The 20,042-nt window shown below is 33.1% G+C and overlaps 1 protein-coding gene across 2 annotated transcripts; it reads right to left on the bottom strand.

Annotated features, from left to right (window-relative positions):
• Positions 1-12,828: 12,828 nt before the first annotated feature.
• Positions 12,829-15,682, bottom strand: LOC107893956 (uncharacterized). Of its 2 annotated transcripts, none has more exons than XM_016819117.2 (5): positions 15,299-15,682; positions 14,847-14,947; positions 14,154-14,270; positions 13,969-14,070; positions 12,829-13,167 (listed from the first exon to the last, which is right to left on the bottom strand). In XM_016819117.2, the coding sequence occupies exons 1-5, from the start codon at positions 15,513-15,515 to the stop codon at positions 12,997-12,999; spliced, it is 708 nt and encodes a 235-aa protein (XP_016674606.1). In that variant the 5' UTR covers positions 15,516-15,682; the 3' UTR covers positions 12,829-12,996. The 2 variants fall into 2 exon arrangements, with proteins under 2 accessions (XP_016674606.1, XP_016674607.1); XM_016819118.2 differs by having other exon boundaries at positions 14,154-14,267; positions 15,299-15,648.
• Between the last annotated feature and the right edge of the window lie 4,360 nt (positions 15,683-20,042).

Here is a 20,042-nt window from a genome sequence, read left to right as displayed (position 1 = left end):
AGTTGATATTGAGTGAGATATCAAGTGATTTTTGTAAACCATGTTGAAATTTTGATTTTTGGGGTGAGTATGGTTTTCGGCTATAAAAGATTAATAAGGGTGATGGTTGTGTTTCATGCTAAACTTAGATGAATAATGGTAGTTTGCTTACATCTTGATATCTATGAGTTCCTTTCTTGGTTCTACCATAGACCCACGAAGTATATGTTTATTTGGTGTTGTTGGAGGTTTATGATAGAAGCTAATGAGTGAGAGTTTGATAGATACTATGAGGTTAAACTTCATGAGATTGTAAGCTTGTAAGTTGGATGATGAAATTCATGCTTTGTGAAGGTAAATGGTGTAGAAGGAGCATTCGGCCATGAAAAAAAAAGAAAATTTATGATGAATTAAGTTGGAAGCTATTATAATGTACTTGTGCATTCGGGTATGGGATGAAAATATATGAGATGGTTATAATCAGCCTTGTGATTCGGTTCTTGCATATATATATATATATTTGCACATGATGTATTGGTATGACATATATATATATCATCTCAAGGTATATGTTTATATATGGTGGTGTTTTAGTTATGGAGTAAATGATGGATGCGTATTGAGTTATAATATGTAATGCATTAGTTAGTAAAATGTATGCCATTTATATGTGGTACTAAGTATATAATTGGCCTCAACGTAGACATGCATATTCAGCCACATGAGATGGATTGGCGTTGCATGTATTCAGTTAGAGGCAAGCATATTGATGCTTTTATCTTGGCTTAGACAATCGGCTAAAAGGAAGTGTGGGATAATATGTCGAGTTGATTCATGATTTCATATGTATGTGACTTTAATGTCTAATGAATATATATGGGCTAAGTACCTTGAGTTCCTCTTTTCGATGCTCAAATGATTAAATCAATTTATTTGTTAAATTAAGCTCAAGAGCAAAGGGGAACTAGATCCGATAAAGGGAAGGAAAAAGTGGTCGAATAGCCATCGAAATCGTTCGACGACATCCGAGGTGAGTTTTTGAGTAATAGAACTTAGATTATGATTTGATTAGATCATGTTTTAAGCAAATCAAAATCATGCTCTTTGTATGTGGCTATTGAGCCGAAATTGCAAGTGTGATAAGTGTCTTGTGTTTGAGCTTTGGTAATGAAAATGAAATACGGATGTGTCATGATTTATTGATATATGTGCTTGGTTATTCGAATGATAACCGGGCTAAGTCCCGAAGGCTTTTGTGCTAAGTGACTATATCCGGTGTAACACCCCGAACCCGAAACCGACACCGGAGTCGAACACGAGGTGTTAACTGACTTTAACCCCTTACAAAATTTATTTTCCAGACACTGCCCAATCTGTGTACTAGTCGTTTTAAAAATCATATCTTGAGTTTCGTAACTCGAAAATCAGTTTTGTAATTTTTCCCAGAAACTAGACTCATGTGCCCATCTATGTATTTTTTTCCAGAATTTTTCGTCGGGCCAATTAGTACAGTTTATTAGTCAAAGTCTCCCAAGTTGCAGGGGTCGACTACACTGATCCTTGCCCATTACGACTTGGATATCTCCCTGCACGGGGCTTCAATACTGATGCCGTTTATTTCTATGAAAACTAGACTCAGAGAGGAATCTGTACATATATGGTACAACCCCTAATTATCTCTGGTTAATTTATAATGAATTTCCAAAGTCGGAGCAGGGAATCCAGAAACCGTTCTGGCCCTGTCCCAGAAAAATCTGATTATCTCTTAATATACTGCCCATATGATCTTTTCGTTACTTCCTCATGAAAACAGACTCATCGATCTTCGATTACATAATTTATTCATCAATTAATTCCACTCCTACTATTTTTAGTGATTTTTCAATCTCATGACACTGCTGCTGCCAGCATCTGTTACGAAAGTAACTAGGTCCATTTCATGCCTACCCTTGATCCAACTCAATCGAACATTCGTGCCATTTTCGCATGGCTTAAAGTTTACATGCCATAATTCAAACACAACGTACTAGCTTATACATGCCAAAATGTTCTTCTAAGCCAACTAAGAAGAAAGTACCAAAACTTGCTATCCGGTGTGATGACTTCGATGACGGCCTGACCCCGCAAAAATAGATGAGTCCAAGCAACCTATAATGGGTGACAAGGAAACACCGAGTGAGTTTATAACTCAGTAAGCCATAAGCTATGCACTACCATCCATCAATAACATTATCACAAGAGAAAACAAAATGGAACGAGGCTAATTACTCCATCCATTCCGAACCATACCATAGTTCCTCCAACCTATCGATTCAATTTCATATCAATTCATGCATTCACGTTCCATATACTCATCAATAGGACATTGAAGCATTTTCATAAATCAATTTATTTTCGTTACAATCAAACGACTAAACGGCCTTTCACCCATCCTACGATAAATTTTATGTACGTGACTTCAAGTATATTTGTCACATAGGTTCAAACTTACCGAGCTCAACACCAAGTATACGCATAGCACCTATTAGCCATGTACTCAAGACACTTACCCGATCCGCTGTCCGCGATCGACTCAATAGTGTCGCACCCGTAGTGTCCATAATGATTCACGAATGTATATTGAGTCCGCACACTTAGTGCTATATAATCAACTCGCACACTTAGTGCTACGTAATCAAATCGCACACTTAGTGCTACATAGTCAAACTCGCACACTTAGTTCCGCATGGTCAATTCGCACACTTAGTGCATCATATTCATTTCGCACACTTAGTGCAACATAGTCAAATCGCACACTTAGTGCTGTACAATTTAATCCCGCGCACTTAGCGCCAATCTCATGGTCATAAATGGTTATCCCGCACGTTTAGTGCCGAGATCAACAACTCAGTACATCTTACCTCTTTTCTTTCATTCAACAATTTCATCATCACATACGTACATGCATATATATATATATGTATATTTATTCATTCCATTCAGCATCAATACATAAACATTATGACCATTTGAAATAATACCAACTACATGCTTAATGACTTACTTTATGTTGGGTAAAATAATTCCGAGTCGGCTACTCGATGACCTTCGATTTCCCCTTGTTGGATGCCTCTCCTTTAGGTTCTTGAGCTTAAATAAATAAATCAACTAGTTTAATTACCTTGCTAGTTATTTATATCCCGTAACATTAATAGTTTCATATCAAAAGAAGCATATGGCAACATTCTATTTCAAGGTACATATTCATAATTCAAATTCGACCATATAAACCAACATCATCCACTTGATCAATTATAAAGAATTAAGGTTAATGTCACCATGTGTACTCTATATGGCCCATTATACATAACCAAATTTAACATCATCTATGTATTCACTCATATGGCCGAATATACATACCCCCATATAACATCATTTTCATTCCATTTAACACTTAATTCATCATAAATTTCCCCCTTTGCTCTCTTTTTTTTCTTCATGGCCGAATGCTCCTTCTGCTCCTTTTACCTTCACAAAGCATGAATTTCATCATCCAACTTACAAGCTTACAATCTCATGAAGTTTAACCTCATGGTACCTATCAAACTCTCACTCATTAGCTTCTATCATAAACCTCCAACAACACCCGATAAACATATACTTTGGGGGTCTATGGTAGAACCAAGAAAGAAACTCATAGATATCAAGATGTGAGCAACTACCATTATTCATTTAAGTTTAGCATGAAACACAATCATCACCCTTATTAATCTTTTATAGCCGAAAACCATACTCACCCCCAAAATCGAAATTTCAACATGGTTTACAAAAATCACTTGATAACTCACTCAATATCAACTAAAATTTCAAAAGCTAGTACATACTTCCTTACCTTAATAGTGACTTAAAATGACCGATTGCTCATGTTACCAACAATATTCAAGATTTGAACATGGGCTAAGTAAGGGACTTAGTAACTAGCTTAATACATTCAACAATTTCCAAAAGCTACCATGCATTACATACCTTATTCAAGACTAGAAGGAGTGGCCGAATGTCTTACTTCCCCTTCCCCCTTCTTCTTAGCATTTTCGGCCAAGGATGATAAAAGATGAACAAATTTTTTTCTTTCTTCTTTAGAACATTCGGCCAAGGGGAAATGAAGAAAGATGGACACTTTTTTTTTTTGTTTTTCCTTCTTACTTTCACGGCAAAAGGGGAGGAAAGAAACAATTACCACCCATCCTTTCCTTTTTCCATTTCTTTATTTCCCCATACTTCTTATTATATTTTATCCTACATACCTCACTAGGCCAACATGTTCCCAACATGTTTCCACCCATAGCATGGCCGGCCACTACATATTAGGGAGGGGGAATTTGACATGCAAGTCCCCTTTTTCTTCCACATGCACTAATAGGTCCTCATGCATTGACCTATCACATTTTAAAATTTTCTCATATAAGTCCTATTGACTAAATTCACATGCAATCGACTAAATCTAAGCTTGAAATTTTCACACATTCCTGATTACATATTCTAGACAATAAACATCACATTTAAACCTTTCGGTGACTCGGTTTAGCGGTCCCGAAACCACTTCCCGACTAGGGTTAATTTTGGGCTGTCACATCCGGACTAAGATCCAAAGGCATTTGTGCGAGTTACTAATTCCGGGCTAAGCCCGAAGGCATTGGTGCGAGTTACTAAATCCGGGTTAAGTCCCGAAGGCATTTGTGCGAGTTACTATAACCGAGCTATGTCCCGAAGGCATTTGAGCGAGTAGCTATATCCGGTTAAATTCCGAAGGTATGTGATTCGGGAATGAGCGATATTGCTGTAAAAATTTCAGTTAATACGCTTGTGAAATCCCAACAATGAGGTATGTTTCGTATGTGCATTGGAATAGTTGATTCCCTTCGAATAATATTCTCTTAGTCGAGTAATGAGCTTCCGGTATTTGGCTAAGATGATCCCTTATGTATGAATATAGGGGTTGGAATGTGAAGTAGGAATGATTTGAGAATATGTATATATGGGATTATCCGTTTAGTTATATGAATGCTATACTTCAGTTGTGCTTAAATTCTTTGCTCAAGACTTACTAAGCATTTAATGCTTACTCCGTTTCTTTAATCCTCTGTTTTATAGATTTTGGTTCGTCAGCTATCGGACTCGGGAATTTTGAAGTCGAAGTCGCCCACACTATCAAAGCCCCTTTCGGTATACTTTTGGTTGAACTTTGAAATGGCATGTATAGGACTACCCTTTTTGTTATTGGTCATGTACCCTTCGGTTTTGTGTAAATTTGGATAGCCATGCGAAAATGGCTTAAATATACTTCGATCATAGCATTATAATCGTTTTGTATGTTGTTCGTCGAGAGGTATGGAAATGTTGGTAACAGTTAGCCATGGGAATGGTCATTCAGGATCACTTTTGGTATATGTATGACAAACTCTAGTTGATCCATGGAGGATCATGAAATAGGTAAAGTTTACCTTAAAAATAGATGCTGGCAGCAGCAGTGATGTGGATGTGAAAAATCACTAAAAATAGTACAAATGGAATTAAATAGTGAATAAATTATGTAATCGAACCTTGATGAATCTCTTTTCATAGGAAAGTAACGAAACGTTCATATGAACAGTATATTATGAGATGTTAAAGTTTTCGTGAGACAGGGCCAGAACGGTTTCTGGATCCCCTGATCTGACTTTGGAAATTCTCTATAAATTAACCAGAGACAATTAGAAGTCATACCATATATGTATAGATTCCTTTTTGAGTCTAGTTTCATTAGAAACAAATGACATAAGTATTGAAGCCCTGTACAAGGAGTTAACTAAGTCTCAATGCAAGAAGGTCAGTGTAGTCAAACCCTGTAACAGGGGAGACTTTAACTAATAAACTGTACTAATTGGACTAACCAAAAATTCTAGAAAAAAAATCTGTAAATGGACATATGAGTCTAGTTTCAGGGAAAAATTACGAAACTGATTTTCGAGTTTTGGAACTCAAGATATGATTTTTAAGGTGACAGTGATGCAGTTAGCCAACTGCCTGGAAAAATTTAAAATGGACTGTGCAAATAAGTGATTTAAGTCTGCGAACCCCTCGTGTCTGACTCCGGCGACGGTCTCGGATACGGGGTGTTACAGTTTTAAACACTAAATCTACTGAACAGAAAAATGATGACCAACTCACATTTGATGAAGTGATGCAATGTGCTGATTCCAAGCTCCAAGGAATAGCTATGAAAGTTGAGACATATTCTATGTAATCCAACTTAATGTGGGAACTTGTAGAGTTAGCAGAACGGATAAAACTCATAAGGTGTAAGTGAATCTAAAAGAAGAAAAGTAATGCGAATGGAAAAGTGGAAACTTACAAGGCCAGGCTTGTAGCAAAATGTTATACTTAGAAAAAATGTGTTGATTATAAAGAAGCCTTCTTTTTGGTTGTCATGCTCAAGTCAATCCACATATTGATATATATATTGTAGTGACTCTTGATTATGAGATCTGGAAAATGGATGTCAAGACAACGTTCTTGAACAACTATCTTGAAGAAAACATCTATATGATGCAACCCACTAGATATATATAGTTAAAGGAAATGATCATAAAGTTTGAAAACTATTTATATTCATATATATATATTAGCAAGCATCCCGCTCATGGAATCAAAGATTTGATCAAGCAATCAAAACTTTTAGATTTGACTAAAAGGTAGATGAACCTTGTAATTATAAATGCATTAGGGATGGAAAGGTGGTCTTCCTCGTTCTGTATAAATTTATGGTCAATAATAGATTTTCATTTCACAACTCTAATAACTTAAATCATTTTTCCATACACTTATGAGTTGGCAAATTGAACTTGTTGTGAACTAAGTTATTTACTTATTTCTTACACATCAAATCAAATTAGTTATCAAACTCAATTTCATATCCCTTTTTATCTTTAGTAAGATAGATTCGGGTACACAAAACTCCACTTAAGACATACGAAAGATAATGCACCCGAGGTACCCCAACCAAACACACCAGATACAGATAGAATTTGCACAATAAGTGTGTAACAACCTGGTTTTCAGTGCCAAAAACAATGGTTCCAAGACCACAACTTTGATATGTTGGTCCGTAAATATTAAATTATTAATATTTATGAGGTCATTAATGTGGTACTAAATTTTCGTTATGAAATATCAATGTTCAGATAGTTAATTTAAAAAAGAACTAATCGTAAAAGTTGAAAAAGTTTATTCTATTAGTTAAAGTTATTAAATAATTACAGAATGGTAATAAAAGGGACTAATATGGTATTTATATCATTAGAGAAAGTGAATGGACAGTTTATGTTTTTAATTAAATAAAATTAAAATACATAATGGCAATTTTGTAAATAAGCTAAAACTTATCAAATTAAAAGAGAAAAATGAAACATTTATCTTGTTTTTCTTCTTCAACAAACCGTGTAGCCATTTTTAAGAGAGGAAAAGCTTTGGTTAGCTAGGGTTTATCAATAGGTAAGTGTTTTGATGCCCGTTTTTAGTAGTTTTTATATTTTCGAGCTTGAATTAGCTTAATTTAGCTAATTCGAGAACCAATTTGTGAAACTGTTAAATGTTATAATTCTTTCCATTGATGAGTTGGATTGTTATTGAGTGTTTATGGAAGATTTTTTAATATTGTTGCTAGATTAAACTATTTTATAAAGTAATTTTTGATAATTTTAATGTTTAAGGACTAAATTGTTAAAATGATAAATTTACTTGTATTTGAGGTGAAATTATTTCAAATACGGGCTATTGGGAGGTCATAAATGATTCTCCTGAATTGGGTTTTAAGAAAAAATAGTTAAATTTCATGTTTGAGGCTTAAGGACTAAATTGAATACAAGTGAAAAGTTAAGGGAAATTTTGTAAAATGCCCAAAAATGACTTAATTGCATAAGATGACTAAATTTTGCTGCTTATTTAATTAATTGAATAAATTTATTATTTTAGATCAAGAACGTGTTGTCAATCGCAGGAAAGAAAAGATTTCTGAGTAGGTCATTGTACTTCGATATGTCTGCAAATTAGTCCTGTAAGTTCATATGTTATTTATACTTCTAATGATTTTTATATTCCGTGATGATATAATTTTATTAAATGTTATCTTGTACAATAGTATGACCCTAAAGACAAAAAATGAAATATTGATTATACTAAATGCTTGCTTAAACGAGCATTATCCACTAATTATACTGAATGCTTGCTCAGACGAGCATTATCCACTGATTATATTGAATGCTTCTTTAACGATCACTATCCATTGATTATACTGAATGTTTGAATGATTTCTCAAACGAGCATTATCCACTAATTATATTGACTGCTTTCTCAAACGAGCATTATCCACTGATTATACTGAATACTTGCTCAAATGAGCATTATCCACTGATTATACTTAATGCTTACTCAAACAAGCATTACCCATTGATTATACTGAATAAGATTTTTTGTACCGATGATCGGACACGAACACTGAAATAATGCTCCGAATATTATTCATTTGATGGAAGTTGTGTTTGTTGGGAATTTCATTGCCTAAATGCAAAGTTTCATTTATCATGTTGAGTGGGTAAAAATTTATTTATCATTCAAACAAAATTTCTAAGCTTTATGTAAGCTTACTTGTATTTGGTTCGTTTTTTAGATTACAATTTTGTGGGCCCAGAAGATCGGATCAACACGAGAAATCACACAATTCGGGAATCTTTGGTAGACTTTGATTTTGGTTTGGTATATATGGCATGTAATAGGACCCTTTTTGTATATGTTGTATTAGTTCTTAGTTTTGATCAAGTTTATACTTTGAACTTGTGATGTGTGTTTGAATGACTTATGGAAATATGCATGTTTTATCTAAGTTGAGTTTGTTGGTTAAGAATAAAATACATTGACATCATGTTGAACTATGGTGTGAAATGAAATGGATGTTTTTGATGTTTAAATTGTGTCTTGCATATGCAACTTTGAAGTGAAATGTTTTGAAATGTAATGTGGTGTCAATGATGGCACATTGGTTACAATTTTTTCTTGAATGTTCTGATTTGGCCCATGAATGTTCGTAACTTATTTTTAGGGCTTTGAAGGCTCGATTTAAGATATGTAAATGTACGTTCTATTTCATGTGAATCTTATCTGAATTTATGCGATTATTTTATAATTGGATGCTAATTAAAATGAAATTGTTCTAACTTGTACGGTAACACTCTGTAACTCTATTCCAATAACGGAATTGGATATGGGTGTTACAAAGTGCATACCCTCCAAACACACCAAAAGGATGAATTGCTATGCCATAAGGCATCATATCTCCCACACACACAAGTGTGCATCTAATTCTTATAATACACCAATTATATCCGGACTAATCTACCAAGCTCACAAGGATTGTTCACATTATTAATCAAATAAATATTTTCGTAGTTCACAAAATTTATTCACATTTCTCAAAAGGTTTTTTGGAATTTACAATGAATCTCATATTTCACATTTATAACATTTTGGCACCTAATTATAAACTATGCGCATTTACATGTTTAGTTAATCATTAGGTGACTATATCAGCGTATGACACACTTTATTAGGTGATTTATCACATATAATTCTGAATACCAAAGAGTCAATTCACCTAAAAATATCTATTAAACAATTTATTATCTTACCATTTTCATAGCATATGATTTCTCATTTTTATAATTATTTCTTATAACTTTAAACTATACTTTCTCATAGTCATAAGTCAAGTATCACATTTTGACCACCTTATTTTAATATGTCAGAATAACACGTACTTTCATTTCCACCAAAAATGGCGCTATAACTCTCAAGAGTTTTAAATGATTTAAAAACTTCATTTTCATATATTCCAAAAACAATATTATATAATATTATCCTTCCTTCCCAATTAGCACTGCAAACCAGGGATTTAAATTGCGGTCGCGGTCGCGTTTTCGGTCGCGTCACGTTTGTCGCGGTCGCGGACATAATGGACGCTATTGCGGTCACTGCGGGTATCGCGATCGTGATTTTTTTTCAAATTCGCACAACTTATTGTAAAACATAGTAATTATAATTATAATTATAAAAATTCACTTTTAATGATTTTAGAATGTTTTCTAGCACTTATAAATCTTTATTAATATGATATGAGAACACAACTTTATATATGAAGTCCATGTCATATTAAAAATTGTGTCCAGAAATTTATATATATATATTTAAATTTAATAAAGAAATTTTCAAATAATTATTTTAAGACAAATTTTAACAATGGATAGGTGGTTAAAAGCACAATTTACATGCCTATTTTCTAGTGGTTAAAATGGACTGTGGCTGCCCCTAATTAATGAGTAAAACAAGAGTCAAAGAAGAAACAAAATAGAGCAGCATGCCAATTGCCAATAAAGCCACAAACAAAAACAAAAACAGAAAAATTAAAAGAAAATGAAACGATTCTTTCTATTCCCTAACCCTAACCAGTAGCCTCCAAGGCTCCAAGCCTCCAACTCATCAGACTATCAACAAAAATGGCCGAATCTCTACTGCTGTTGAAACTTGAAAGTGTGAAAAACCAGGTAAAGGAATACTGGCTTAGAACTTAGAAGGGCTGAGAAAGAACTGGAAAAAACCTAGAAGTACTTCGAAGAGGAAATAGATGGGTTTGCTTTTCAGATTCAAGTCCTCGGCAGTTGGCTCGGCTCCTTGCTTTCATCTGCTGCTTGTTGTTTGCCCATATATAAGAAACAGAATTTCATATTTCTTTTCTATTGGTTTTGAGTTTTGATTACTTTTTTTGTTTCTTTGACTTCTTTTTACTTTTTTTATTGAAAGCTCTCTGATTTTGCACTTTGCAGGTGGGGGAATATATTCCCTTTTGTTTTTCACTGTTTCTGTCGATTTTTGTTTGAGGGGATGACTTTTTTTTTAAAATTTACTGTAACGGAAAATAACGGGAATAGCGGCCCGTTATTGCCGCAATTGGCCGTTACCCGTTAAGTTGCGGCCGCGACCCACCGCTATTGGCGTGACTCCGCTTCACACCGCTATTTTCAGCAAAAGCGGTTTCGGACGGTGCCGCTACCGCTATATAACGGCCGCTATTCTGATATCGGCCCGCTATTTGAATCCCTGCTGCAAACCCAACCATGTTTACTCACATTCCAATATACATAATTATTTAATCAATTTATTAAACTAATCATCAAATCTCATATCCATGTTATTAAAGGAAAATTAGCAAATTCAAGGGTACTTACCTTGAGCTAAAAATTCAAAAGGTTTTTAATACTTAGAGTCCTCTTTTCACAAGCTTGGAAGTGCACTTTCCACATTTTTCACAAGCTTGGAAGTGCACTTTCCACATTTCTTCTTTTCTCAAAAATAACAAAATATAGCAAAATTGTTAATACTCAACCTTATAAAACTTTCTCAAAACAAAAAACTCAAATATCAAATGTAAGAATGATGTCAATACTATTTCTTACCTTATATGAAACTTTCTCTTACTAAATTTATGAAACCATAAGTTTGGATGCAAATGATGAAAATTGAAATATGTTTAGAAGGTAATTTTTAAAGTGATTTTAACGAGAAATTAAATTAGGTTGATTAAAAAACAAATGACAAGAAAATAAAAAAGGATGAACTCTCATGGACAAGCTAGAGGCGACAAGTATGTAAAGTACACTACAAAACCCAAATTAATGTTTAACTCCACTTTTAATCACCATGACATAATCACATCAAATGGCTCAAATTTAGCCCCAACAATATAATATCTCATCAAATAATATTTCTAATATGAATTTTGTGTGAAATGACCAAAATACTCTTATACGAAAAATTTAAACTTTTATCCCTTTTTATCTACTTACTCTTCTCGTTATACATGACACTTTAGCATATATGCATTTCATAAATTATAATTGTATCCAAAATAAGATGAAAATTACACTTTTCCCTTTTCACAGTAAAAATAAAAAATTTATAATTTAATCCCCATATTTTTCGATCTTATCCAATTTAGTCCAAATGTTATGAGTGCCAATAGATATTCAATGTCACTCTCATGGCCAATATTCATTATTAACTCTCATTTCTCATTTTGGTCAAATTATATTTTAAAATTCATTCTTTTCAAATTTTACGATATGATCCTTTTTCCACATTTTCATATTCACAATTCACTAAATTGATTTCCAACTCCAGCATCAATTTAATTCCTTAATATTTCTATTTAACTGATTTATTTCTGACTTTCCTCAGAATTTCCTCAATCTGAATAGTGCCAAACGTTGTAGCCGAAGTTTTTGGGGTGTTATAACTAATATTTTGACGTCTAACAGGGATGAGGTGCTAATCGTTGCATTTGGAGATGGGGAATACTCGCAAGTTTTCAGTTGCGAATGCTTATAAATCTTTGATGGAGAACAATTGGGAGATGATGAATAATATGGACTGCGGTGCCAAAACGAATCAAACAATCTTTCGTTTGACTATTTTCGTGTGATAGGGCTCCTAACAAATTTTGAAATATGTAGCCGCTTGACGGAGGACCCATCTTGTTGGATGTGCGAGTGTTCAGGATATTGCTACCCATGTTATAATAGAATGCCCTGTTGAAACAGATAAGGTAGGAAGACTCGTCTGTTGCACATTGACAATCATGACTCACAGGAACTTAAATTACCCTATCTCAAAACAACCTACAACCCAAAATGAGATTCTAAAATTTTAAAACAACTCATTAATCCAAATCCCAATTGAGTTATCCATTCTCCTGAAACCAACACAACCTCGGGCATGAACACAAAATTAAGAATAATCAATTGGACATTGACAATCAATTCCCAGTGAATTGGGTTGGTGAGTTTGAATACAATATTCAGTTTTGTACAATGGAATACAACAGTTTTTATGTACAGAATGCACAATGGAAGACAACCAAGTGAAGTAATAGGTTAGAAGAAATTCATGAATTATTTACAAAAAATCCCATTGCCAATAAACCTTCTCCACAATCCCTCCACCACTTCTTACAGCAAGGTGAAGTGTATCGGAAGCAGGCGGAACACCCCACAGATATGGCACTGCAACTGTCATGCTGAGCTTTTCATGCAAACCACCTTTGATGGCTTTCTCCGCCGCAACCACCTGAACATTATCAATAGGCAAATTTCAAACTACCAAGCAGCCACAAGCAGGCAAGTAAACCCTCAAAAAGATCGGTGCATGATGATCATATGAATGCAAAACACAAGCATATGAACAGGCACAGTCAATTCTGAATCAAACCCCAAAAACCCGATCTGATTAACCCCCTATCCCCCTACTTTTTCACTTTATCCTCCTATCCCCCACTTTTTCACCCAACCAAGCATACCCTAAAGCTTAAGATACGATAAATGGAAGACCACTCAAAGCTGGGGATGCTACCAGGAAATTTCAGCAAACACAATTTCATGGTTTGTTTATTTAATAAACATCAGATTTGTATGTCTGATTAAATATGAAAACGGGGCTCAAAGACCATACAGACAAACATAAGTTTTCATAATTGGTAGTCTGTAGGAATTTGACGGAAATTCGGCATTTTTTATATCAATAATATAAGTAAACGAAGTCCCAGATTAAACAAACAAAAAGACTGCTAACTCCCAGTTTCAATCATTAGTTGACTACTTCCATCAAGCTTTCAAGTTACTAACTAAAAGTTCCCTCAGCTAAATATTGATATTCAAGCACTACACATCTATATGAACTATGGTACCCAATAAAACAAAGGAACAAAGGACTAAGATATGGTGAGATGATCTTAAAAAGTGAAGACCATGTAATAGAAGACTTCAAATATACTATTTCAAACTACAAATTTCAACTCAAGCTCTTTATGTATATAAAAATGGAATGTGGTAATGATTTAAGAAAAGATGATTCTAGTCTAATGCTACATACCTCTCCACCATGCTCTAAAACAGTATCTTCTACAACATCACTAAGCATCTCAATGGAACGGCAAAAGCCAATGATACAAAGCCGTCTGCCCATGTCAAGTCCCTAGATTGACCAAACTAAATGTTAAGTCTTATAAGATTGAAACCTTGAGTTTATGACAAATTAACAGCATGAAAGTGTCTTACATTTGTTGCTGCAATGTCAAAAAGAGCACCTAGACATAAGCCTTGGTTAGGATCCATGTAATCACTCTCTTGAAACCGTTGAAATCTTTGAGATGATTTTAGTTTCCCCTGTTTCTTCTACCCAAATAACAAAATTCTTCGTCCAATTAACAGCATATACTAAAATGATGAACCAGAAAAAAGAAAATTATAAGACAAGAGTCGCCATATACCATCTAAGTTCAAAGTTCCATTTTCTTTAGGTCAATCAAACATTGAGAGCTCTTACATACCCTTAAGAAAGAGTTAATAAATGCGGATTTTGTGTTTAGACCTGAGACTTTGATTCGGCATCCTACTATTATCATTGTTATGTCTTAGTCCAAATCATTAATAACATTAAAATTTTCCTCATAGGTAGAGTTCTTTCTAAAAAATGGACTAAATCATGAGGTTGAGCTAATCCTTTTTAAAGATAAATTAGTTAAAAATAACTATTATGATAATCACAATTTCAATTTCTAAATGAAATAAGAAATTTCAGATTTCGAGTTTGAGTTCGAGTTTCTAAAAACAATCACATTAGCATGCTGATGATTTTTTTTACCTTAGTGATTTGGACTAAGGGATACGAATATTAATAATAGCAGAAGTACCAAATTACGCAAAATTGAATACATACATCACAAATAACAAGAGAGTAATAATACATACATCAGAAGAAGATGGGCGCCGTGGAACCATTGAACCTCCAATTTGAATTAGTCCGTCTGAAGTGAATAAAGTGACTCGCTCCTCTTGAACCCATTCCAAATCTGCAAATTTGAACAAAATACAAAGAATGCTAATAAGCCATCAACATATAAATCACAATGCAAAACTTATAAAGTCGCATCTTTCTCTTAGATTTACCCCTTAACACATATGACCCTTTAATCAACTTACAAAAGAAGCAGCTTTATCTATTAAAAAAATATATCATGCCACTTTTCTTTTTTTTTTTGACCATCGATTTTGATGATAAACAATAGCGTAAAATAATAATATTTAAAGAAAAGGGTATCTAACATTTTATTTCAGTCTCTTAGATCAAGTAACTAAAATGAATTGAGAATTAAGCATAATTAAAAAAAAAAGAGACGGGTTTTGTTTTAAGTTTTGAATACCGTTGTCATCAGGGGACCAAGGAAAGAAACCGAAAGAATCGTCACCAAGGAAGTTGCCGGAATCCGAAGGTTTGGAAGAGAACCGAAGGAAAGGAGATGGACGATTGGAGAATCTGAAGGGACTAGGGAGGAAAGAATTAGTTTCTCTCCAACGAGAAAGAGAAGAAAAGGAAGAGAAAGAGAAAGTGCAGAGGAAGATAGTGGACGTTTTAGCCATTAAAATGGGTTCTTTTTTTCCTTTTTTCAGGAGAGGAAATCTATGGGAATTGATGATGAGGAAGAAGGAACAGAGATGCTCGGGTCGGAGAGGAAAAAGAGATGGAAGAGTTTCGACTCCACACAAGTTGAAATGGACACGTGGTGATGGAATCGACACATGGTACCAAATCATTGGTCTATCACGACTTTTTTTATTTTTGATGATTGAATTGATTTTACGAGCTAATTAAATATTAAATCTACTAAAGAAATTACGAAAATAATTATAAAAATGAGTTAAAATATATTTATAATGAGATTTGAATTTACGTAGATTAAATCAGTAAATCATTAAATATATTATTCAATTAAAGTTTTATTTTAATGTATTTTATATATTTTTATTTTAATAAACATAGTATATTATCTCCATTAGTTGTACATTTATTTATATTATTATTTAAGTTCTTAATTAAGTTGGTGTTATAAATCAATCGAATATCAATTCGGTTAAGAAAATTATAAAAATATTTTTTGATAATTAAAATAAGTTATATTATTTTAGGGGATATCAATCTTTTTATTTTTACAAAAACCAATAAAAATATACATATAGTAGGATTTTAAACCCATACCAATTAGTGTGCATTAATAAAATCTTAAATTTACTACTCTAACAAAACTTCATTTTTATATTTTGATATATTTTAATTATATTATACACATTTTATTACTTTCATCAATTGTATTTATATATATTATGATTTAAGCCACTAACTAAACTATTGTCATAATCAACTCTGCAATAGCTCGATTTACAGCAGTACTGGAAACGGTTTTTCAGAACTCTATTTTTTAATGATCGAATTAGTAAATATTATTTATTAATATTTACGAGAGTATTCCAATATTATATTGAATTTTGGTCTAATAATTTTGGTTATTTGGAAAGTTAGATAAGGTACAAAAGTATCAGTTCTAAAGTCAGTGATTTTGAAAATTGCGGTATTGAGACCTCGTTTCTGTAAAATGAGACTGTAAATATTTTTATTAAATATTTACGGAGTTGTTATATAAATGAACTAAATTTTGGATCAATAATTTTGACGAATTAATGATTAATTAAAATATAAAAACTAAATCGTAAAAATTGAAAAAGTTAATTTTAAGTGTTAAAAAGACTCAAATAATAATTAGTGAGTTTTAAAAGGTAATTTGGTCAATTTATAATCCCATGGACGGTTGGCTTGTTTATTTTATGTGTTTTATATGTTAAAAATAAATTAAATTAGTGTTAAAAGAAAATAAAACATAAAACATCACCCAAAAGCTATCATCTTTATTATTTCAACCAAGCTTCCATCTCTTGCATGTAAGTGATTTTTAAGTCGATTTTTCGTAAATTTTATATTTTTGGGATTGTTGTAATTTAATTTATCTGAAGTGTATATTCGTTTTCAAAACTGTTAAAGATATAAAATTTTTTCGTTGATGATTTCTTGAAATTCTTGATGTTATTTGGTTGGATTTGAAGCTTAGATATGAAAAAGTAATAATTTGTAAAGTGAAAATTGATAGTTTTGAACTTAGGGACTAAATTGTAAATATTTTGAAATTGATATTAAAATTCTATAATTAATGATAACATAGGGTTGTAGAAGGATGGAATTGCGACTGGTTTCAAAATCGATGTTTAAATTTGTAAGTTATGGTTGTTTCAGTTTTAGGGACTAAATTAAATAAAATGCAAAACTTTAGGTAACATTTGAAAAATAAAATTGAATTAATTTATGATTACAATAGGTTGTTTTGAGATATTTGAAACTAATAAATTGAAATAAATTATTATATAGATCGAGATTTGAGTTAATCGAGGGATAATCAAGGAAAAGTTAATTTTTACGGATTAGTCCTTGATGTTACGGATTAGTGCTTGATGTTTTGTGTGCTGCAATTTTTTTCAAGTAAGTTCTTATGGGACTTACTTTATTAATTAATGATATATTTTTATTATATTGTTTTGCTTTATAGTTGAACTTTTTATTTATATAATGTTTTTACATTAAAAGGATTAAATCGAAAAATATGAATTATATGATAGACATGAATAGATATATGACATCGAATAGTAATGTTTGATGCTATGAATTATCTATATGTGAAATAGATATTAACTAAGTAGCAATTGACTAATGGTATCAAGTAAATACTATGGGATTGACTAATGGTTGAATGTCATATGATATAAGTTAGATTTGCATAAATTGAATTGGTATGATTTGGGTACCATATTGAGGTATATTGATTTAGTTGAATGAAAATTTGTTGATGTTATGTTTGATATGAAATTGATATGTATATAGTGATATTAAATTGTTTAAATATATATATAAATGACTATTTGGATATGAAAAACGTGTATATGATTATAGAAGTTGAAATGATATGAATTCGATAATAGGTCCATGAGAACTTAGTAAATGATTATGATACAAATAAATTGAAGTTTATATTGAGTAAATTATCAGTTTGATGTTTATTAAATTTTGTATGTTATGATATTTTATATTATTTATTGCAACAATCAAATGCTATGTGACACCCTTTACTCATATCCGAGGCCGGAACAGAGTACGAGGTGCTATTTATCGCAACACATACAAACATACATTTCCTAGTTATGAAATTTCGCTCCAATGCAAAACTTTTCACAATACCTTAATGTCCCTACTATAGGCCTATGAGGCCCCGAACACACTTTGGAATTGATTCAGGACTAGTCTGTACACTCTAGAAAACTTTGTAAAATTTCAAGCAGATAGGGGCACACGCCTGTGTGGAAGGGCAACATGCCCGTGTGGAAGGGCAACATGCCCGTGTGTCATCTTAACATGGCCATGTTGAAGGCCCGTCTGGCTCACATGGACTGAACATATTGGGACACGCCCGTGTCCTTAGCCCATGCGAATTTATTTCTCGATTCGAACCTACAGGGGTTTTCACAAGCTTGGCGCACGCCCGTGTCCTTGACCCGTGTCCCCCACACGGCCATGACACACCCGTGTCTCAGCCCGTGTACAAAAACCTTGACATTTTGTTTCTAACGTCAGCAACCCTTTAAGGGCACACGGCCATGGTACATGCCCGTGTACTAGGCCATGTGTAACGCCCCGTACCCGAGACCATCGTCGGAGTCGAACACGAGGTGTTAACAAACTTAATTCATTACTTAAACAGCTCAAACAATTTATTTTTAAAATTTTCAGTCAAGCTAACAATCTGCGTAATAGTCGCTTAAAAATTCATATCTCGAGTTACGAAACTCAAAATTCAATTCCGTAAATTTTCCCTGAAACTAGACTCATATATCTATTTACTAATTTTTTTTCTAGAATTTTTGGTCAAGCCAATTAGTACAGTTTATTAGTTAAAATCTCTCCTGTTTCAGGGTTCGACTGCTCTGACCTCTGTGTATTACGAATCAGATATCTCCCTGTACAGAGTTTCAATGACTATACCGTTTGTTTCTAATAAAACTATACTCAATAAGGAATCTGTAAATATAAATCATGACTTCTAATTATCTTTGAACAATTTATGGTGAATTTACAAAGTCAGAATAGGGGATCCAGAAATCGCTCTGGACCTGTTTCACAAAAATTTAAACATCTCATAAAATATAACTCATATACCTGTTTTGTTCCATCCATATGAAAATAGACTCATAATTCTTCAATTCCATATTTTATTCACCATATAATTGTATCTCTACTATTTTAATGATTTTTCAAACTCACGTCACTGCTGCTGTCTGAATCTATTTTATGGTAAATTTTACCTATTTCATGTTTTCCATGGATTAGCTAGTAATTTAGCATACATAACACCAAATATGATCATGATTAGCCATTCCAATGGCTAATCATTACCAAGCATTTCCATACCACTCAATAACCATATCATAAGACCATATATACAAAATGATTATAATGCTATACATGCCATACTCAAAATATGCAAGCCATTATGCCAAGATGGTATACGGATATAGTGTGAGCATGCCTCCGACCGTTTTCGATTTCCGAGCTGGCTTGTCAACACTACAAGGAATGAAAAGGAGGAAGTAAGCATAAATGCTTAGTAAGCTCACATGCAAATAGCAAGTAACACAACTATATAAGCGAACATAAAACATCATTTGCATAATCATCACCGAGACATTCATATCACATTTTCATTTATCATCTTACCATATTGTTGTTATATCGAGTTTTCAACCCGAGGGTTAAGTACATACCTGTTCAAAGTATTCATTTCACAACACTTACCAATACGTCCCTTTCATCTCGAGTATTCCTCCATTTGAGTAGAATTTTACCCGTTGAACACATCGGAATATAATTCGGACACATGGAAAGTTTGCACATAAGTGCCACATATGTAGCCAAGCTACCATGTAACCCGCCCATAAGTGAACTCGGACTCAACTCAACGAGCTCGGGCGTTCGCATCCATAAGTGAACTCGGACTCAACTCAACGAGCTCG

The sequence above is a fragment of the Gossypium hirsutum genome, chromosome A01 (assembly GCF_007990345.1).
Source record: "Gossypium hirsutum isolate 1008001.06 chromosome A01, Gossypium_hirsutum_v2.1, whole genome shotgun sequence".
Taxonomy (NCBI): Eukaryota; Viridiplantae; Streptophyta; class Magnoliopsida; order Malvales; family Malvaceae; genus Gossypium; species Gossypium hirsutum.
The sequence above is the reverse complement of the archived record's forward strand: the minus strand, read 5'-3'. Positions and strand labels throughout refer to the sequence as shown.

What these genes read in the sequence shown, in the direction of transcription:
- LOC107893956 (XM_016819117.2), bottom strand. Translation starts at nt 15,515, where the DNA reads ATGGCTAAAACGTCCACTATCTTCCTCTGCACTTTCTCTTTCTCTTCC. An exon ending in GGCGCCCATCTTCTTCTGAT is followed by an intron (nt 14,271 to 14,846) that starts GTATGTATTATT and finishes TTATTTGGGTAG; the next exon opens with AAGAAACAGGGGAAACTAAA. An exon ending in TTTTAGAGCATGGTGGAGAG is followed by an intron (nt 13,168 to 13,968) that starts GTATGTAGCATT and finishes GATAATGTTCAG; the next exon opens with GTGGTTGCGGCGGAGAAAGC.